Source organism: Australozyma saopauloensis, chromosome 7, assembly GCF_035610405.1.
Source record: "Australozyma saopauloensis chromosome 7, complete sequence".
NCBI lineage: Eukaryota > Fungi > Ascomycota > Pichiomycetes > Serinales > Metschnikowiaceae > Australozyma > Australozyma saopauloensis.
In genome coordinates, this window is record NC_086137.1 from 224,103 (window position 1) to 244,918 (window position 20,816).

A 20,816-nucleotide genomic window follows, 5' to 3' on the forward strand; every position below is an offset into this window, starting at 1 on the left:
TCCGAATGTTTTCGGTATTCTATCTCTTTATTTAACTTTTTCTGCTGATTCTCATCGTGTACTCTTAGTTCATATTATGCATTGGTTGGGTGCCGCTCGGGAACAGCTCTATAAATTCTACTGAAGGTCGGCTCCATCGATGGTCTCGCTTGCAGCCTTGCTGAGTCTGTTCATTACCGCAAGGCCATCGTCCACCTCATCTATTCCCTCCACGAGGATCAACTCCACGCCCATTTCGTCAACAGCACGCAAGTCCTTGAACAAATTGCGTGCAATCTCAACAGCGGTCGTGCCCATATTTCTTTCAACAAAATCGCTATAGCCCATGTCAGCCGCAGAGCAGAACTTTTTGGTTCGCAACAATGCCACTTTGCATTGCTTATGCTCCATGTACTTCTGTACAGCATGGCGACCATCACCACAATTATTGAACAAAACAACCTTGGCGCTGGGCGAATAGTGACGGTACTTCATTCCTGGAGTTCTTACGGGCTCCATTTTGCCTGCCGTCTTCTTGGCCAACACAAGGTCCAGCCATTGCTTTCCACCGTACTGCTTCACCTCTTCAGGCGATACACCACCAGGCCGAAGTAACATAGGGGGACTACAGAGGCCATCAACAACGGTTGACTCCACCCCGACACTACATGCGCCTCCATCCAAAATTATAGGGATCTTACCCTTCAAATCGGCTTCTACATGGCTAGCAAGAGTCGGACTGGGACGAGTAGATGCATTCGCAGATGGTGCCGCGAGAGGCGTATCGCTTAATGCTATGAGGGCCCGTGCAATATTGTTACTAGGCATGCGAACTCCAACAGTTTTCTGACCAGCAGTTACCAAGTTCAGCACAGGACTCCCCTCCTCAATTGGTAGAAGAATGGTTAAAGGGCCTGGCCAGAATTTTGAAATAAGCTCATCATAAACAGACGGAATCTTATGCAGTTGTGTGAGAATAAGCCGTCCCACCTGTTCCAAAGATGAGACATGCACGATTAAAGGGTTGTCTGCTGGACGATTTTTTGCAGCATAGATGGCCTCCACTGAAGAGTCCTCCAATGCCGAGCCTCCAAGTCCATAGACGGTTTCGGTAGGGAAGGCAACGACCGAGCCAGATTTAGCAACTTCCTTTGCCGCTAGATGCAAGTTTGTTTCTGTGACTTTATCGGAAAAGACAGGAACGTCACCGATAAAGGAAATGGACCGCGGGTCTGCGGGCAATATGCGAGTGGAAATCGACATTTTTGGTATTTTGAGACGCAAATGTCGCAACATTCAACTCATTTGAGGGTATGATTAGTGAGTTGGAGACCCTCGAACTCATCTCCTGCAGCCTGCAGGAATACTGGCTTGGCTCTTTGCAGCCAATTTATCAAGTGTCATGTTGATGCAGAAATTATCAGAAGACGACATTTTCGGTGATGACCGTTTTGTCCTGATCACTTAAAGCTTCATAATAGACACTGAAGTTGCCTAGATTCTTACTGAGACACTCCTTGAAGAACTGAACCAAGATCTCTTTGATGCCTTGGTCTTGCGACGATGGCTCATCTTCACCATCTGACATGACGTATGACTTCAATTTCTCATAGTTTGGAACTCCAATATCGTCCATCTCCTCCCAGTCACTGTCGTCGTCGCCTTCGTTTGTTTCGTCGGGGAGGTAATCCTCTGGATCAGGTTGCTGGCACTGGAACGCCAACTCGCCTGCGAGAAGCAGCAAAATTTTCTGTGGAGCAGGAATTCTAGTATAATTTTCAGGCATGTTTTTGGCCATAGAACGGGTGATGATTAAGTCGCCATCATAGGGAATGATATCTCCATTCACAATCAAGCGCGAGAGTCTGCTATCATCCACGGAAAATATTTTTCCTAAGGCCAAGACATTCTGCTTAATTTTTTCGAATCCTCTGGTCACCTCAAAGTTGTTGAGCCAGATTGGCATCACTAGTTCTAAACCATCATGAGCAACGTTTTGCTCATCAACAATCTTCATTGATGTCAAAGCCTGAATGACTAAATCAGGAGATGTGCTGAGAACGAGCTTACAAAATACCATAATGAGATTCTCGGTTGTCACAATCGACTTCGCGATGACTAGACGTCTAACTGTAGCTTGAAGGAGCTGGTAGAAGAATTCGTCGTTAAGATACTTCTGAAAGTTTTCGAAAAGAGAAATGACTGTCAAACCGCAGTTCATTGCTGCACTATCTGAAAGTTCTGGTGACAAAAATTTCGATGAGATTGCCAATAGAACCTCAGTTCCAGAGCTGCCTGTCTCTTCATCCTTGTATTCAACAACTAGTTCCGGAGCTTTTTGGATTACTGCATTGAACACCTCTGCAGCCTTTTGTAGAATCTCGTCATCATTACTGTTCATTATAAGCTTAGAAGTTGATGGAAAGACAAAAGAGAACAATTGTGGAGGAAACTGTTGACTGCCGCTGTCGGATGGGAATTGAGAAATGATGATGCACAACATTTCGAGCTGGAGACTCAATTCTGGAGTGTACTCAACCGGTGTTTTGACGAGAGAGGCTGAAATCTGTTGCATAAGGTAAGGGACGCACTTTTCACAAACTTGGAGATAATTTGCGATGCTAAGATCTTCCAAAAACGATTCCAAACATTCAGTCGCATCAACAATCAATTGCACATTTGCCGCCTCCTTGAAAGAAATTTTCATAATCAATTCGATAACAGAAACTCCACTACTGTCAATTTGAACGGTCTGAGCTCTCTCATCTGAAATACCAATTGCAGCAGAGATTGCTTCGATGAGCACGGGCAAAGTGTCCTCTTCACTATCCTCGACAAGCAGATTGCACAAATGGAAAATAAGATCCTGGATAGACACATCAACCTGACTAATACTGAAGTTATCAATATTCTTCCACAAAGTGACACTGATCAAAGCACTTGCAATCACAATACCAGCTTCATCAGTACCTATAGAAGCTTTTGCAAACTCGAGCATCTTTTTGAGTTCCACTGAGGCATAAGAAGCAACAGAGATTTGCGAAGAAAATCTGTCCATCAATCTGGGAATGACAAAGAAAGCTCTAGCACAAACAAAGGGAAAGTTCAGAGGAGCACTAAAAAGACGGCTTAATTGAGAAAGGCAGGTTGCAATAGGTATGTTTTTACCCAAGGTTGCGATATTCTCATTTAAGAAAAGACCCTCTGTAACGACCAAGCAAGCCTCTTTATGCTTCCAATCAGATCCAGTGTCCATAGTATTTACAATCTCGAATATACGTACAGAGTCCTTCTGATTCAAATTACTCAAAAACTCTGAGATCGAATCTCTAATGCTAGTCGTTCCAGACAATTCGGTTGAGTCCGTCACAAAAGTGTTGAAATCAGACTCATAATTTCCAAGGGTGCGAGCGGGCATCACTGAGTAGGCGGCAAGACTTGAAGTAAAAAGATTGAACGCATCTGAGGACCAAGAATCGGATAATGGTACCTTCTGTTGCAAAAGAGAGAGAATTTCAAGCAAGTTAGGCACAAGGAGTGTGACAGGGTCCTGAGGATCCCGAAGCTCATCGGTTTTGGTAAATTGAGCAGTGATCTGCTCTGGCACAAATACTTCTCTGAAAATCTGCGAGACATTAACGAAGTCTTCCGCAAGAGCTGTCAATAGACTCTGTTTGACTTCTTGGGGAACTTGCTTAAAGAACGAGCCCAATATGTCTTCGAGAACCATGTAAATACGTGCGCGAAGCTGCAATTCTACGAGTAGAATAGACAGCGAAGCGTTTGATGTGGCAATTGATTTTTGGGTCAAGGATAGAAGGAGCGCCGAAAAAGACTGGACGTGGACCAACGTGGCCTCTTTCCTTTCTTTCAGTTGCATTGCTTGGACGCTCAGAAGAGTGGAGAATACTGTCGAGTACAATTGGAGGGCGCTTATCTTTGACTCCAGTCCCAACTGTTCCAGAGACAACACATTGGAGATGAGCGAGAGAAACTCGCGACCATAGCCGCCCTCCCAGAACTGCTCCTCGGTGATGATATCATCAAAGAGGTCGGAGAGAACAGTCAAGCTTCCAGAGACAGCCACATGATTGTCATACTTCACCGCCAGCTCGTACAATCTGGGAAGCAACTCGGGCCACTCGTCCGGAAAGTCAGAGCCCGCAATCTGCACGATCACGTATGCACTGCTCAGGCGAATCTTGGAGTGGGGCGAGGACGTAGCGAGCAGAATCAAGTTTTGACGAATCATGGCCTTCAAGTCCTGAGCAATGGGAGGCCCCACAAACAGCTGGAACGCAAGCGACCAATACTTCGGAACAATCCGTTTCAAATGGAGCAAGCACGACTGACGAACATCCAAGGGTAGTTGGTCTTCGGGAACAGTGGCAGCCATCACTAGCTCGAAAGCAGCCGTTGACGGGTTTTCACGCACATAATCTGTGAATGCAAGCTCGGCGGCTTTTCTTGTGTTGTTGTCGGGACTTGTTTGGTCTATCACAAGCCTAACTAGGCGGGTAGTTTCTGCCATTGAGTCAAGTTTAGTTCGGTTAGAAAGTATGTATGTAGAGTAGTTAGGAACGCGTGTTGGCGATGATAGATGAGAAGTGAATTATTGATTTCGAGAAACTGGTTTGAAATATAGATGAGACGGGCGGCTCAAAATGGTACGAATTTCGTTTGATTTTTGGGAGTGACCAATTGGCGGATGCTGCATGGTTCTATTGTTCATGGCTTCTAGACATAGACATGAAGCTTTGGTATATAGATGTGAAGTTGAAGTATTGCAATCTGAAAAATAGAATTAGAAGAAGACAAGACAATTTTGTTTGTAATTATTGAAGAAATAGTTGTGTCGCAGGGATTTGTTGGCACCACCTTCCTTAGCTATTGCTACACAACATTCAGCTGAATACATGTGAAGTCATGCCAACTCTGCTACAAACACATCGAAAAAACGATTTTTACAGAAATAAACCGAAACTTAATCCAGTCTCCTCGACCTTGAAAAAGTTCACTTCTTCAATCACACTTACCATTAGACTAGGTCACAATTCGTGCGACATGTATTCATCAAACCAACCAAATGCCAGCACAAAACCTAATTTTGACGTACTCATAAATAAACGAATAAAATAACTTGAGACAATGACATTAAAAATCAATTTCAAAATAATTCATACAAGACTTCCATTGTATTACTCTATCTATTATTAGCAGATACCCCATATCGCACCCCATTATCTTATCGTGTCAATCAACAACATGGTTTCTTTAGGCGAAGATTCGTTCGAGGCATTCAAAGTGGTCAATTTGACTGTCGCGGGTCTTACCGTAAGTAAGCTCCTGAAATGTTCTATTTTTATCTACTAACGCCAGGTTTTATGTGGTCTCTCTCAACTTTTCAGTGGATTGTAAGTCACCCCCATTCGAGTTCTTAGCATATATTATCCCTACTAACACCAGCCATTCTGTATGTACACAATTGTAAATTCTCATTGATTTTTAAGTTACTAACTGTGCAGTTTCTCCTTGGAGTTTATGTCATTGCCTTTGGATTCGTCATTGGTCTTCTTGGTATGTTTAATTCATCAATCAGCTTCGACCAAGCACAATACCCCAAATACTAACGTTCAGAATTCAATGTTCCCAGCCAAGCCTATTCTTATGGGTCTTTCCTCTTCTCCTTCGTTGGAAGGGGTTTATGTACGTATATCTTTGGTTCAGGGCTGTCTCCCCTATACTAACATGTAGCATATACCTTTGTTGCCGTGGTTGTGAGCAGCGGCAGCTGGTTCCGCTTCTTCGCTGCGTTGATCATTTTTATTATTGGAGCAGTATTCGTTGCTTTGGAAATGGTGGAAAGTGTAAGTCTTCCGGACAATATGAATGCAGAGGCAATCTCCCTTGGCGTTCAAGAAGACGATGTGGTCTAGGCAGATTTTTCTATTTGAAGAAATTTGGTCTAAATTAGATAGGTTGTTCTATCTAAAGGAATATGGTTTGAACTAGATAGATTGTTCTATCTTAAAGGATGCTCCTATTTGTCTTCTCGCAGTACTCGAGAAAGTATTACTAGCCGTCACATCTGTGACAATGTATATTGATATTGGAAAGAAATAAGATGACTCTACCTAGATGTAGGCACAATGATGTCTAGATATTCACAACAATAGACTGAACTGGTTCTTGACCAGGTGGTAAGAACCACGGAACGTAAAAATCACAAACCTGTTGGAGGTTCCGAGAATGAAATGAATAGAAAATGTTTGAATAGAAACACAATACCTGTTGGAGGAAATTTTCAATGTTTAGGGTTGGGTGCGGCAACGGAAGCGCACTTACAATTTGGGATGGACTGGGAAGGCGTTGAACAATTCATCGCGTTCGTTGAGCTTCACAGCTCCGCTCTTCAAGAATGCACGAGTCAAGTCTTGGATCAAGTCGTCAATGTTCTCGATACCGATGCACAATCTGATCAAGTCTTCAGGCATGTCTCTCTCCTCTCTTGTCTTGGCGTCAATCGAAGCGTGAGACATCTTACAAGGCATGGAAATCAAAGAATTGACACAACCAAAGGAAACGGCAATACCGAAAATGTCACAAGCCTCGACGATCTTTTCGGAAAGCGTCACGGAGCCGGTTTCGAAGCTGAGCACAGCACCAGCGCCCAGACACTGGCTACGATGCAACTCATACTGTGGATGGGACTTCAAGCCCGGATATCTGACTTTGAAGCCGACCTGTTCCAAAAACTGGGCAATCTTGACGCAGTTTCTCTGTTGGCGCTCGACACGAACTGCCAATGTACGCAAGCCACGACTCAACAACCAACAATCGAAGGGACTCAAGCCGCATCCTGTAGAGTTGATCACAAAGTAGACTCTCTCGGCCAACGATGGATTACGCGTGGCAATGACACCGGCCATGATATCGTGGTGACCGTTCAAGTACTTGGTAGCGGACTCGTACTGGATATCTACACCGAGATCCAAAGGAGTCATCAACAAAGGAGTCATCATAGTGTTGTCAAACACGATAATAACATCAGGATTGACCGAATGCGCATAGTCGCTGATGGCCTTGACGTCACAGACCTTGATCAAAGGATTGGTGGGGGACTCCAAGAAGATCATCTTTGTGCGGGGCGTGATCTTGGACTTCATCAACTCCGTGTTGGTTGTGTCATGATGAAACACTTTGAGGTCGCCCTTGGCGTTCATGTACGTCAAAAGACGATGGGTACCTCCGTACAAGTCATCACCGGCTATCACCTCATCGCCTGGCAGAAGAAGACGCACAATCACGTCAAGACATCCCATACCAGACGTGACGGCGAACGTCTGATTGGCCTTCATGATGGCCGCCAATTTGTGTTGCAAATACGTTCTGGTGGGGTTTCCAGACCGGGTGTAGTCATACTCGCCCATATTGGAGAGCGACTCCTGCTTGAAGGTGGCGGACTGGTACAAGGGAGGCACGGATGCGTTGAATTGGTCCGAGGACTTGGAGAAGACCAATTCGGTTTCGATGTGGTGAGGTTTCGTCGGTTTGACCATGGTTGGAGAAGTAGTGGAGGTGGATAGAGGAGTAGCCCTGGATAGATGTATTTCTCACTGAGGGACCGGCACGTGACGTGATTCAATGACTCTGAAAAATTAATGAAGCAGCGGGATGGGGAGGAATTCCACGTCGCGGAATGTTCGACGTTGGATTTATAGAATTTTGGTAAGAATATTTTTTTTTATTGCTTTTTTTTTTCGTTCAAATTTGTTGTAGGTGGTATGACGGTGTATGAAGTTTGTAGGGTGGATAAGATATATAGTGTGGATAAGATTGACAGTGTGGATATGATATACAGTGTGGATAAGGTATATAAGTGTTTGAAATGCCCGTCACAATAATCCCTAAATTAGATTCAAGTTTATAGTTGTTCACTCTTAAAATACATTTATTTTCTATGCAGCCGACTTCAGCGTCGGTATCTCGAATATCCGTAGTGCATCAGTATCTAAGCGACTCAGCACCCAATGTGCAACATCGACGCAATGGCTCTGCAGCGACTCCAACTTACAAGATGCTAGATCATGTGCCTATTCACAAGCGCACGCAAGAGGCCATTGCTTTTGCATCTTCTCTCCCTCTCGTTGTCTATCTTACAAGTCGGCTCTAGTAACCTTCAGGATGTCGTGAGGCTCGGCGGCCTTCAAGACCTTTCTACCGCTGTGTGGCTCACAGGAGTGTCTACCAGAAACAGGGCCGATCTTGTCCAAGGGCTTGCCGGCCTTCAAGGTCTTCAAGATCTCGACGGTCTTCTCAGCGGTCAAGTCCTCGTGGAAGTCGTCGCCAACGGCCATCATAGGAGCATTGACACAGGCACCTAAACACTCCACCTCTTGCAAGGTGAAGAGCTTGTCGGGAGTGGTTTGACCAGGCTTGATCTTCAAGAAGTCGGTGACGGCCTTCATGATCTCGTCCGAGCCACACAACTGACAGGGCGTGGTGGTACACACCTGCAAGTTATATTTGCCCATTGGCTGTCTCATGTACATGGTGTAGAAGGTGGCCACCTCGTAGACACGCATGGGAGGCATGTCCAACATCTTGGCGACGTAGTTCATGACGGAGATGGAGGTGAAGCCCAACTGACGCTGGCCCAAGTCCAACAACGGCATACAGGCACCCTTCTTGTATTGTGGGGGGTATTTGGCAATGACTTCCTTGGCACGCTTCAAGTTCTCTGCGTTGAACTCAAAGGGAAGCTGTTGGTTGTCTTCCTTGATGTCTCTGTGGACAGAGATGATGCTGCTGTTTCTGGCGGCAGAGATGGACAAGCGGGCCAATGGAGACACGGCAGAGGCCGTTCTGGGAGTGAGAAGGCGCAACATGGCGGTGTGGTGGTGTGTTGCCGTGTGATGATCTGGAGAATCGGTTGGTGTAAGACAAAAGGCGGGTAGCTCATTGGCGGCAGGAGGTCCGTACACCACGGAGTTGGTGGAGGAGGTGGGATTGGGGAGGCAACTTCTCAGAGAAGATGAAGTTTGTGAAAAAATGGTTTGACAAGTTTATTTCATGAGGAGAATATTTTTGGGTGTTTTTGAGTCGTATTCTGCTCTTACTTGTGTGCTTGTTCACAGGCATTAGTCCGCTATATACTACATACTTAAATGGGATAAAACCTGAATTTATAAATTTCACTTATATATTATAAAGAATCGAACTTAAAATCAGAGATTCACTGTGACGCTTTTTTTTTCATCGAATATTTTCTGTTTTGCAATCGAATCTGGTGAAGGCTGGTCCAGGCTTAACAGTGGTTGCGAAAGCAAAGAGTCCATCATTTTTACGATAAAAACGGCCAAAAAAGCTTGGCTTCATCCCTAATTAACTTCATATTTTTCTGAGATTTTCTGCAGCGCCAAAATCGCGAATGTATCCTCCAGTTTCTGTATTATCTCCTCCCCATGTTTTCACGCTGGCTGACACAGTTGCAAATAGCTCCCACTGCAGGAACACGATACCACAAAACAAGACTACTGTTGCAATACTGGCACACATCCATCAAGAAACACTTCTGCGGCACTTCGCGCCTGCACTACCACTGAAAACCATCACCAGTCAAATATAAAAGCAGCAGTTCCCACAGTCTTTTCACACCCCATCTCGCTTGTAACTTTTACCACTAAACTCAGTAATGGCTGGTCCTCCACGACAACCCTCGCCCTTGGACTCGCCAACGCCGGGTGGCCGTTTGCAATGGGACAACGTGCCGTTGGAAACACCCCGGTCTCCCTCACGTTCCACCAGAAGCCTCCCGCCTCCACAACCAGGCGAGAATGCTCCTCCAACGTCTCCCAGACGGAGATGTGCACAAGGGCGCCCGTTATTCAGCGACCGCTATATTCCAAACAGAACGGGCGTGGATTTGCAGGCCGCGTTTCTGCTTTTCAACCAGGACCCAACTTTGGATCCCCCAAACACAAGACTGAACCGGCAAGATACCTCTGAACTCTCGGCCAACGAGGTCGAGCGCCGCAAAGAAGAAGAAGCTAACAGAAACTTCTCTTCTGTCCTCAAGGCTGAGCTTTTTGGCGATAATGTGCCAATGGCTACCGCTGACCTCTCGCGGCCTCCAGGATCTCAGTCGGGCTCGTCTGTGGATCTCCAATCTTCGCAACGTTCTGCAAACGCGCTGGCTGCTAGCAGACGCGAGACTCCACAAAATAGCTCTGAAACGACCTTGCTCGGAACACCCCGGCGCAAGACGAACTTGTTCACATACCAGCTGCCGAGCAAACTGCGACCTGCCTCGCGTGACCTACAACTGGAGCTTTTTCTGTTGTCGCCCGTACGACAGGAATCTCAAAAATTCTTGTTGAGCCCCCAGAAGAAACCTCGCACCATCCTGAAAGTCCCCTACCGAGTGCTTGATGCACCCGAGCTATCAGATGACTTCTACCTTAATCTAGTAGACTGGGGACTGCAGGATATGCTAGCCGTTGGCTTAGGTGAATCGGTTTACTTGTGGGACGGCCTGACACAGTCCGTTGAAAGATTATGTACGTTGGAAGACAAAGACAAAGTGACTTCGTTGAGCTGGATTGGGGCAGGAACCCATCTAGCTGTTGGTACCCATAGCGGGCAGGTGAAAATATGGGATGCTACTAAAATTTCATGTATTAGGACAATGACCGGGCATACGCAAAGAGTCAGCTCTTTGGCCTGGAACGAACATATTCTTTCAAGTGGATCACGCGACAGGAAAATATACAATCGAGACGTGCGTGATCCTAGTCACTTCATCAACTGCTTCGAATCGCACAAGCAGGAGGTTTGTGGCCTCAAGTGGAACGTAGAGGAAAACAAATTGGCGAGCGGAGGAAATGACAACAAATTATTCATTTGGGACGGCCTCAACTCCACTCCTCTTCATCAGTTCTCGGAACACAACGCAGCCGTGAAGGCCATTTCATGGTCACCTCATCAGAGGGGTATTCTCGCCTCTGGAGGTGGCACAGCTGACAAAACAATCAAGATCTGGAACACACTCACTGGAACCAGAATCAATAATGTTGACACAGGATCGCAAGTGTGCAATTTGGTGTGGTCGAAGAACTCCAACGAGATTGTCTCGACCCATGGCTTCTCCAGAAACCAGATCATTGTCTGGAAATACCCCAATTTGCAGCAGATTGCCCAGCTTACCGGACACACTTACCGTGTATTATATCTTTCGCTTTCGCCGGATGGAGAGACAATTGTGACAGGGGCTGGAGACGAGACTCTTCGCTTCTGGAATGTCTTTGAGAAGAACCGCAATGACCGGCCGCTGTCGTCAGTGCTTCTCGAAGCGTTCCTGCAATTACGATAATTCATCTTCCGTTGATCATTTCTGTTTTACTACCATTTTTATTTTTCTTTCTCATTTCATCACCTTGGTTTTCATACTGGCTTGACTCACTACTCCGAGTCAAGTCCATCTATGTATCGGATATGCTCGCATAATCGCGGGGGTCGGTAAATGCCGTATGCGGAAACGGTCACACCAAAACGACTGGTCCAAAGCGCTGTTCTTATCCGAATATTTCACCAGGTGTCGAAGTTCATGTCTTAGCAATATTACTTCTACCTTCTCTTCTAAAACCCAACCCATTCTACTTCGCAGTCCTACTCCAGATAACACGGGTAATCGAGATGACTCGCTCGATGATAGATAGTACCTGCAGACAAGCTGGAAATTTCCACCCGTCTGCAGGCCGATTACTCACAATCTACTATAAAGCCTTAGATAAATTCTGATCACCTCCCCTCACTTATCACCCTCTGTACCTATTTATTTCTCCATGACGAAACCTTCCGCCAAAGACTTATCGCACCATTTGAGTGTCGAGGCCAAGTCCAGAAAAAACTCCCCCTTGAAAGGAGCCTTCAAGTACTACAACAAGCCTGGAATCACATTCTTGGGCGGTGGTCTTCCACTCTCCGATTACTTCCCATTTGACAAGATCTCCGCTGATTGTCCCTCTGCGCCATTCGCAAACGGAATTGGTGCTCAAATCACCAAAGATGATAAGACCGTGGTGGAAGTGTATAAGGATGCAGCCAAGAATGACCCTGCAAACCACGATGTGAACTTGGCTAAATCATTACAGTATGGATTCACCGAAGGCCACACCGAGCTCATGGACTTCGTCAAGAAGCACACTGATACCATCCACAAGATTCCCTATGAGGACTGGACCGCAATTGCCTCTATTGGAAACACACAGTCGTGGGATGCATGTTTGAGAACCTTTGTCACGAGAGGCGATGCCATTTTGGTCGAGGAGTTCAGTTTCTCATCTGCCTTGGAGACGGCTCATGCTCAAGGTGTCACCACATACCCTGTTCAAATGGACGGCGAGGGTGTGATTCCAGAGGCATTGAGCGAGGTCTTGGACAACTGGGTGGGACCTAAGCCCAAGTTGTTCTACACCATCTGCACTGGCCAAAACCCAACGGGATCATGCGTCAGTGAAGAAAGAAGAAGAGCCATCTACCAATTGGCCCAGAAGCACGACTTCATCATTGTGGAGGACGAGCCATACTACTTCTTGCAAATGGAAACATACACCAGAGACGAGAAGGAGAGACAAGGCAAACACGTGCATAGCCACGAGGAGTTTGTCAAGGCCTTGGTTCCCTCTTACCTTTCCATGGATGTGGACGGTAGAGTCCTTAGACTTGACTCTGTGTCCAAGACAATCGCGCCAGGATCCAGATTCGGCTGGATCGTTGGCCAGGAGAAGTTGCTTGAACGTTTTGTCAGACTTCATGAGGTCAGTATCCAGTGTCCTTCTGGTTTCGCCCAATCTACCTTGAACGGTCTCTTCCAGAGATGGGGTCAAGCTGGCTACTTGGACTGGTTGATTGGTTTGAGAGCTGAATACACCCATAAGAGAGATGTTGCGATCGACTCTTTGTATGCTCATTTCCCTCTCGAAGTCTGCACGGTCTTGCCACCTGTTGCCGGTATGTTCTTCATTGTCCAAATTGACGCCTCAAAGCATCCTAAGTTCAAAGAGCTCGGCGAAGACCCATTGAAAGTTGAGGATGCCATCTATAACCGTGGATTGGAGTTTGGCTGTCTCATGATTCCAGGCTCGTGGTTCAAGGTCGATGGCCAGACCACTCCTCCTCAACCTCAGATCCCAGTCGATGAGACTCATAAGCATACCATCTTCTTCAGAGGAACATATGCTGCCGTGCCATTGGATGATTTGCAGAGAGGATTGGAGAAGTTTGGTCAAGCTGTGAAGGCCGAGTTTGGCTTGTGATTGTGAAGATAATGTGAGGCCTGGTGTCATCTTTTATTTGTCTCCAATGATTTTGGGCAAGCATGATTCGCCCACTTCTTCTCTCGTTTAAATACATGGTTCTAGTCGCGTTGATCCATCAACTGATTTTGGTGAATTCAACGAAAATACAAAATGTAATGAAGAAATTGTAGCATCTCAGTCTCACATACATCATCCTGCTGTGTTCCTCAGGATACTCCCTTGATGCTCGAATATCGTTCAGCAGTTGCAAGCACATTTTCAATTGATTTAATTACTTCCAATTTATGACACTATTTATATTACATTTCAAGCGAGCTTCATTCAATTTACTTTTGAACGTTGGAAGTGTGCCCTCATTAGAGCTATGATATCTTGCGGAAAGGCCGATGGTTTTCGATTTACGATTCTTTTTCATCTATAGAAAACCAATCAAAACAGTAAAAAATAGGACAAATACCGTGATTCATCCATGTCTTCGCCGTTGTGTTAGTTCTCAAGGCGCTAATCATTGTTCTCGAGGGCATGATCTGATCTCTCTATGTCATTTGCACTATTGTATTTTAAATGACTAATCCTACATCGACAGCAGAAAATACGATAAAAAAAATAAGATTTAAGATTTCAGTGTCAATAGAACATGGAAAGAATGTTGCTTTAGGTGATACTTCGGAAGTCGTCAAGTTACCATTTAAGAATTGGGAAAGACGAGGCGCAACATCTTAGGCAGAAACTATCTAGAATTGTTTTTTCTCTAATTCTTTTCAGCTACATTCATTTTTTCGCGGATTCTTCTCCCTAATCAACACTTTTCACCCCGCGATTCATCTGTAGACATACAAACCTCATTGTAAATGAAGGTAATAAAGCTTCCATGGCTAGGGCACAAAGGTATGTAATCCTTGCGTATGATTTTTCAATACCGCGGTTCTGAAAATTTCAATTCAATTGCTCAACCTGTGGCCATGACTAACCGCAGCTGAAAACAGATCCGTAGAATGCTACTCAGTCACCATCAACAACAATGGAACAAAATTAGCCCTGGGCGGTTTGGACGGCAAGGTCCGTATCTGGGACGTAGCGTCGATTTTGCGTTATAGAGACCACGCCACGCTGGAAGATGCCCAATCTCGAAATCTATCCGATAGACTAAACCTACACAAGCTGGCAACCATAACGCGGCCATTGGCATCGGTTAGTCGGCACAACGGTGTTGTTGCCAGCGTGAAATTTTCGCCCGATGGACGGTTTCTTGCGTCTGGATCTGACGATAAGATCGTGCTCATCTGGGAGAAAGACGACGATTTGCAAAATAGACCCAAACAGTTCGGCGAAGCTGAACCTGACATGGAGCACTGGACCGTTCGTAAAAGATTAGTTGCTCATGATAATGACGTGCAAGATATCTGCTGGTCTCCTGATGGATCCCTTCTAATCACTGTAGGCTTGGATAGATCGATCATCATATGGAGCGGAACTACCTTTGAACGTATCAAACGGTACGATATCCACCAGTCGATGGTGAAAGGTGTTGTTTTTGACCCTGCAAACAAGTTTTTCGCCACTGCGTCCGATGATCGTACTGTTCGTATCTTCAGATTTTACCGAAAGCATGACGGACTGGGTAGTTACGAGTTCCAAATGGAGCTGGTCGTCTTCGAGCCTTTCCTGAAGCTGCCGCTCACATCCTATTTCCGTAGAATGTCGTGGTCTCCGGATGGTCAACACATCGCTATACCCAACGCTACAAATGGACCAGTCACCTCAATCGTTGTTGTCAATCGAGGAAACTGGGCTTCAGATGTTTCACTTATTGGCCACGAAGCTCCATGTGAGGTGTGTGCCTTCTCCCCTCGTTTATTTCGCATCAAAGATTCTAAAGATTACACAACTATTCTCGCATCGGCAGGACAGGACAGAACGCTTGCCATTTGGAGTACCGCCCTCCTGAAACCACTCGTTGTGCTCCACGACGTTACCGCCCGCCCGATCACAGACATGTGCTGGACCCCAGACGGCCAGACTATCTTCTTGAGCTCTCTTGATGGACTGATCACCTGTGTAACCTTTGATGAGAACGAGCTTGGTCAGATTGTCAGCGAAGAAGCTATCGATACCCAACTTCTCAAATTTGGCGGTGATCAAGACTCCAAGATAATGCCTGAGGGAGTAAGCCAACTTCGTTTGGAAGCACTTGCAAAAGATCTCGATAAAAGCCCCCAATTGAGTCAGGAACCCCAAGTCAAAGCAGACTTACAGCCTCCAAAGCCTGTTCAACCTATTCAAGATACGGTCTTAACTCAACCACCATTGTCAGTAGCTCCAACTACCAAGAAAAGTGAGAAATTAACCCTTAATACACCAACAATCAAGGGAGGAAAGAAAAGAGTAGCTCCAACTCTTGTTTCGAAATACACTCCGCTGCTGGCAGCTGCTTCCAAGATTGTTAAAGTAAAGAGATTTGATATCTCTTCTAAGTTGTCGCAAACTTCTTACCTTTTGCCTCGTCTAGGAGTGCAAGCTGCTGTTCATGGCTTGTCTCTGCGCTCAATGTCTCACACAGATAAAGACAAAAAAGGCGATGATATTGACAATGACAACGAAGATATGGGCTTGGATGACACTTCCGCTCAATTACAGGGACAGTCTAGCGTGGGAACGAAAACTAAATTCAAAAAGTACAGGAAATACTTGATGCTGTACAAATACCCAACACCCTTCAAATTGATATCCTCCCTTCCGGATGTGTTTTTCAGCAACCAAGCTGTTATGAACCTTGAGCTCTCTCACCTTCTACTGAACAAAGAACTTCTTAGACAAAACAACGAGCTAGTTAACACATCAACTTTGGACTCTATTGATGAGAATATCTACTTTCAAGTCATTGCCAATGCTATTGAGCACATAAAACGTCCCAATGAGATTATTGAGAACTCTACCGACGAAACCAAGAAGGTAATCTCAACCATAGAAGTTCGCAATGGACTAATGTGGTCAGAGATCGATGATGTTGCATTGCCTGACTTTGCACAGCGTTTAGACTTCCAGGATCCAACCCAAGTTTCTATCACAAGTAGCGACAATGGTGATTATAAGAGTTATATTCTCTATTTTCCATACCGCATTCAACAAGTTATTCCAATATTGAACGAAGGAATCTTGTCGCACTATGTCTTCGTTTCCTTTGATGGCACTATTCAAGTTGTTCGTGCAGACACAGGGACCTATGCTAGTCCAGGACTTGAGCTTGGAAGTAATGTAGTAGCATGGAGACAAAAAAATCGAACGCTTCTTCTTTTGACCAGCTCTGGGTTGTTGTACTGCTGGAAATTTGCTTCCTCTTGGTCTATAAATGGTGATCTTTCTAAAGTGGTCAGCGGTGTTTCAATCGCCCCGGTTTTGAACGCAGAGACATTGATAGCTCCGAAAGTACCTAGACCCAGCACTGGTACTGAAAGCGAGAAGTCTCTGGACAAGGAGAAAGATAAAGAGGACAAAAGTGAGAAGGTCGAGAAGAAGTCTGTATCTGATGAGAAACAAAACTCTATCAATGAGGCTATCATCGACAAAATTAAAGCAATTGACATTGACGGCGAGTCTGGAACTCCATTGGTTGTCATTGAGAGAACAAATGCTGTATACTCCTACTCTGTTGATCTACAGGCGTGGACCAAGGTGATTGATCCTTGGTACTTCAGCGGTGTAGAGGCCGATCGCTCGGCAATCTCAGATGTAAGCATCGAGAAACAGGTTCTTTTGATGAATAGTTACAGAGATGATAAGGAGAGAGTAGACCGGGGAGAAAAGGGAAGGTACGTGTTTAATGCCGACAATGATGAGCTCAAGGTGTGCATGCAAAAGCGCTTCTACGAGCAACTAGCTCTTTACTAAATACTTTAATATACATTTTTGGTGCAAAATTAGATGTGTGTAGCTATTGTGATTTCGTGCTAGCGGCCTTGTCTGGTTTCTGGACGGCTGGTTCTACCAAGTACAGCGCAAGGAAGACGATCGAGCTCAACACAGAGTTGACGGCAAACATCCATACGGTAAGGCCCACTCCGCCCTTAACAGTGAACGGGAGAGCCAAAAACCACTCCATGACTCCCGGGAAGTATCCCGAGGGAAAGTGGAAAAGAACGGTTTTTCTATACCAGACGCGGCAAAACCAAATAGGAGCCACGGTCAAAAGGGTAACGGCACCATTGACAACCTTATTGACGGTAGCCTTCTCGGTAGAAACCTGGTCTGCAAGTGTCTTTACCTCTGCAGATAACTTGTCAAAGCTGCGGTTCAACTTGGTCCATTTGGCGTACTGATCCTGTGCGCTGATGGATTTGCGCTCCTTGTTGATCTGAACCAACTCCTGTCTCTTCTTTGCAAGCTCCACAAATTGAGGTTTACCTGCTCTGGAAGCCACAACAGAATATAAGTTCCAGCACTTGTTCAGAAGCGTTGGCTTGCCAATTGAAGTGATGACAGTCTTTGCAATGAGCACTACAAGTATTAGTGTTAGCACGGAGGATGAGTTTAGGTCCAACATCGATGATATTGTGGTAAGAGTTACAGGTAAGAATGGTGGATGGAGTGAATGGTGGGGTATATTTACGGAGGGGCTGGAAAATTTGAGGAAATGTGGCAGAAAGTGAGAACAGTTTTTTGGAAGAAGAAGCTCACAGATATTTTGTTTTGTAAGAATTTTCCGTTCAGGTTCAATGAGCGGTTTGTGGTTTAGTATTAGTTTGATTGATTAGGCTTTACAACACTGATTAGCTACAATTAAACCGGCATCCCACAAAGATGTTGAGTGTTTATTTTTATTATTCTTATGTTTTGTTTCTATTGTAGCTCGAAAATTTTCTCTCACCTGACGGTTCTGCTTCTTTCGTAAACATTCGAAATATGCGAGAGGGTAACAACCACTATTTATGGCGTATGTTTGAGGCAACTTTATCACTAATTATTTGGAAACCCACTCTCCAATCGTATCATTTGTAGCGTGCCCTTTGGTGATCCGCCCATTCGAAGTGGATAGTTTGAACTCCAACTCAATCAACTAGTATAAGAAGGAAACGGGATAATTCATGCAGATCTACTGAAATTGAGCAAAAGAAAATCAAATTTTCATTTAATGAGAATACATATACTCATTTCATGCCTATCAAAGAAACTGTCTTTGATCTGTGCTATTATTCCAAGCGTGAAATACCTCATTGTTGGCCGATTGCCTCCAAATCTCTCCTCCTGATGTTTTCAAGACTTTTCAGAAATATCCTCTGTGTCGATGCTCGTAGATTCGGTTGAAGATGTATCTTTTTTGTCGACAGTCTCAGAGGGTTTGTGTATCACATTGTAGGACTTTACAACTCGATCCGCAACAATATCTATATCTTTCCCGGCAAGACAAACCCTCCGACATGTCGTGCGTACTTTGAAAGACTGGGTTAAGACTGGGTTATTTGACCCAAGATAGTCTTTCATGCCAGATGAGGCAAGAACATTCTCATATGATTTCATATCATCAAAAAGCATGTTAAAACAAGTTGTTTTTTCTTTTTGGAGATCTTTAATAACCTTGGCGTCTCTCTCAATCATTTTGATGTGGTTTCTATTGGTGTTCGACTGGGGACCCGAGCCCAAGTTCTTCTTAAGCTGAGCCACCCTGGCGGCGATTCTGTTCACTTGGGCCAAAGAAATGAGTGCATGTTCTCTAGCAAAAATAGCATAACTTATGTTCCGTACATCATCCAGTAGCAAGTCACCCATGTTTGACTGCTTGTTAGCGTACAGATCAGTCACCTTTAACTCGTCTAATGGTAATTTCTCCTTGAGTTGCGTGACCGCGAAATCAATTCGAATCCATGCATCGTTGATTTCATCCAGCGATTCGTTCTTCTTGGGCATCGTTTTAGGTAAGCAGACCCTTTTCGAATTGGTTGTGGTTCTATCTTCTTATTAAATTTAGCCAGAGCTTCCAAGCAAATGTATCTTGAGTAAATAACTACTATATCATGCGTATATTCTGGCATAAAATATGAACAATCGTTTCCAACGTGAAGTGAGTTTGGGATGGGTAATTATTTGTAGGGGATGCACGAGTTGCACAATTGTCACGTATTTTGCTCACCAGCTGTCATCAGAAACAGGAATTTTCCGAATGGATGCAAAGATCTGGAGGTTGATTGGCAAGAATGTAAAAAATGGGATGGATCTTGGATTGATTGGTGTCACCTCAAGATCTCGAACAACAATGCAAGCATTTATAGAAATGAATGAGGTTATTATACAAAGAAGCACAGAAAGCGTTTATTTCAAAAAATCAATGAAAGTCTTTTTATTCGAAGAGGATTCATCAAAAACGTAACTTGTGTACCATTTAGAACAAGGTCTATAAGCAACTTCGCAGCCACACAGAAGAGAATAAAACTCAAAAAAGCTCTTAAATCACAAAAGCTACAAATATCAACAAAAACTTTTACGCTATATTTGACTTTTTCTTGTCAATGAGACCCACACCTCTTCTGCCTAATATCAAACCAACCGGTGCTCTCACGTGACCCGATAGCATTACCCTCACACATCAACCAGAAAAATAATCCAAGACAGCACCTCACAAAGCCAATGTCTTCGGATCCTGAGGATGATTACGTGCCGTGGATCCAACAGTTCTGCGAGTCCTTTGGCCATGACTATTTCGTTCCCGTCGCCCAAGAGTTTATAGAAGACGACTTCAATCTAACCGGCCTTTCCCTGCAAGTGCCCTATTATAGAGAAGCTTTGTATACCATTTTGGATTACCAGGTGGAAACTTCAGAGGATGCGCCTACCACCAATGCCGGAAATGGCCTGCGGTCTGGGTCCGGTAAACGGTCCGACTTGCCTAATAAGCTGTTGCTATCACACTCTGCAGAGCTCTTGTATGGACTCATCCATGCTCGATACATCATCTCCAAGCCTGGCTTGACGGCCATGGCCAGCAAATTCGAGAGAAGTGAATTTGGAATCTGTCCGCGCTACTACTGTGACGGCATGCATCTCATTCCTGTGGGAGCCACAGATATACCGGGCCAGGAGACGGTGCGGTTGTACTGTCCATGTTGCAGCGATATATATTTGCCACTGAGCTCACGATACTTGAACATTGATGGTGCGTTTTTCGGGACTACGTTCCCGGGTCTTTTAGTTAAGATGTTTCCCGAGATCGAGAACCAGTGCAAGTTGCGTATCAACAAGGTCAACCAGGACAATTTCGGCATACGATTATTTGGTTTCAAGATTCATGAATCAAGTGCTACGGGGCCACGCATGAAGTGGTTGCGCCAGTATCCGGCGCTGGAAGAGGAGCGTCGCGAATATGCCGAGTGCGAGTTGGAGTTGCCGCCTGCGAATGATGGTGGCGTGGATATGTCTGTTTCTGAGGCCAGCGAGATCGAGCCGGATTTCGATGACGATAGAACTATGGCCAGCGAAGGCATCTGATGAAATTCACAACCACTTACTCCTAGTTCACCCCGGCTCTAT

The 20,816-nt window shown here is 45.1% G+C and overlaps 10 protein-coding genes across 10 annotated transcripts, besides 1 other annotated feature; 4 read left to right on the forward strand and 6 right to left on the reverse strand.

Annotated features, from left to right (window-relative positions):
* Positions 1 to 117: 117 nt before the first annotated feature.
* Positions 118 to 1,275, reverse strand: PUMCH_005042 (uncharacterized protein; the record flags this gene model as incomplete). The annotated part of the gene is made up of 1 exon (XM_063023953.1): positions 118 to 1,275. The coding sequence occupies one exon, from the start codon at positions 1,273 to 1,275 to the stop codon at positions 118 to 120; it is 1,158 nt and encodes a 385-aa protein (XP_062880023.1).
* A 124-nt stretch (positions 1,276 to 1,399) lies between these two features.
* PUMCH_005043 (uncharacterized protein) lies at positions 1,400 to 4,510 on the reverse strand (the record flags this gene model as incomplete). Its single annotated transcript, XM_063023954.1, has 1 exon — positions 1,400 to 4,510. One exon carries the CDS (start codon positions 4,508 to 4,510, stop codon positions 1,400 to 1,402), a length of 3,111 nt encoding a protein of 1,036 aa, XP_062880024.1.
* A 1,324-nt stretch (positions 4,511 to 5,834) lies between these two features.
* Positions 5,835 to 5,915: a sequence feature (Short protein (PUMCH_005044, WPK27647.1) was converted to a misc_feature.).
* Positions 5,916 to 6,320: 405 nt separating this feature from the next.
* PUMCH_005045 (uncharacterized protein) lies at positions 6,321 to 7,538 on the reverse strand (the record flags this gene model as incomplete). Its single annotated transcript, XM_063023955.1, has 1 exon — positions 6,321 to 7,538. One exon carries the CDS (start codon positions 7,536 to 7,538, stop codon positions 6,321 to 6,323), a length of 1,218 nt encoding a protein of 405 aa, XP_062880025.1.
* Positions 7,539 to 8,135: 597 nt separating this feature from the next.
* On the reverse strand, positions 8,136 to 8,867 carry PUMCH_005046 (uncharacterized protein; the record flags this gene model as incomplete). The annotated part of the gene is made up of 1 exon (XM_063023956.1): positions 8,136 to 8,867. One exon carries the CDS (start codon positions 8,865 to 8,867, stop codon positions 8,136 to 8,138), a length of 732 nt encoding a protein of 243 aa, XP_062880026.1.
* An 806-nt stretch (positions 8,868 to 9,673) lies between these two features.
* PUMCH_005047 (uncharacterized protein) lies at positions 9,674 to 11,350 on the forward strand (the record flags this gene model as incomplete). Its single annotated transcript, XM_063023957.1, has 1 exon — positions 9,674 to 11,350. The coding sequence occupies one exon, from the start codon at positions 9,674 to 9,676 to the stop codon at positions 11,348 to 11,350; it is 1,677 nt and encodes a 558-aa protein (XP_062880027.1).
* A 472-nt stretch (positions 11,351 to 11,822) lies between these two features.
* Positions 11,823 to 13,295, forward strand: PUMCH_005048 (uncharacterized protein; the record flags this gene model as incomplete). The annotated part of the gene is made up of 1 exon (XM_063023958.1): positions 11,823 to 13,295. The coding sequence occupies one exon, from the start codon at positions 11,823 to 11,825 to the stop codon at positions 13,293 to 13,295; it is 1,473 nt and encodes a 490-aa protein (XP_062880028.1).
* A 1,347-nt stretch (positions 13,296 to 14,642) lies between these two features.
* On the forward strand, positions 14,643 to 17,186 carry PUMCH_005049 (uncharacterized protein; the record flags this gene model as incomplete). The annotated part of the gene is made up of 1 exon (XM_063023959.1): positions 14,643 to 17,186. The coding sequence occupies one exon, from the start codon at positions 14,643 to 14,645 to the stop codon at positions 17,184 to 17,186; it is 2,544 nt and encodes an 847-aa protein (XP_062880029.1).
* A 43-nt stretch (positions 17,187 to 17,229) lies between these two features.
* On the reverse strand, positions 17,230 to 17,838 carry PUMCH_005050 (uncharacterized protein; the record flags this gene model as incomplete). The annotated part of the gene is made up of 1 exon (XM_063023960.1): positions 17,230 to 17,838. One exon carries the CDS (start codon positions 17,836 to 17,838, stop codon positions 17,230 to 17,232), a length of 609 nt encoding a protein of 202 aa, XP_062880030.1.
* A 710-nt stretch (positions 17,839 to 18,548) lies between these two features.
* PUMCH_005051 (uncharacterized protein) lies at positions 18,549 to 19,199 on the reverse strand (the record flags this gene model as incomplete). The annotated part of the gene is made up of 1 exon (XM_063023961.1): positions 18,549 to 19,199. One exon carries the CDS (start codon positions 19,197 to 19,199, stop codon positions 18,549 to 18,551), a length of 651 nt encoding a protein of 216 aa, XP_062880031.1.
* A 717-nt stretch (positions 19,200 to 19,916) lies between these two features.
* On the forward strand, positions 19,917 to 20,774 carry PUMCH_005052 (uncharacterized protein; the record flags this gene model as incomplete). The annotated part of the gene is made up of 1 exon (XM_063023962.1): positions 19,917 to 20,774. The coding sequence occupies one exon, from the start codon at positions 19,917 to 19,919 to the stop codon at positions 20,772 to 20,774; it is 858 nt and encodes a 285-aa protein (XP_062880032.1).
* Between the last annotated feature and the right edge of the window lie 42 nt (positions 20,775 to 20,816).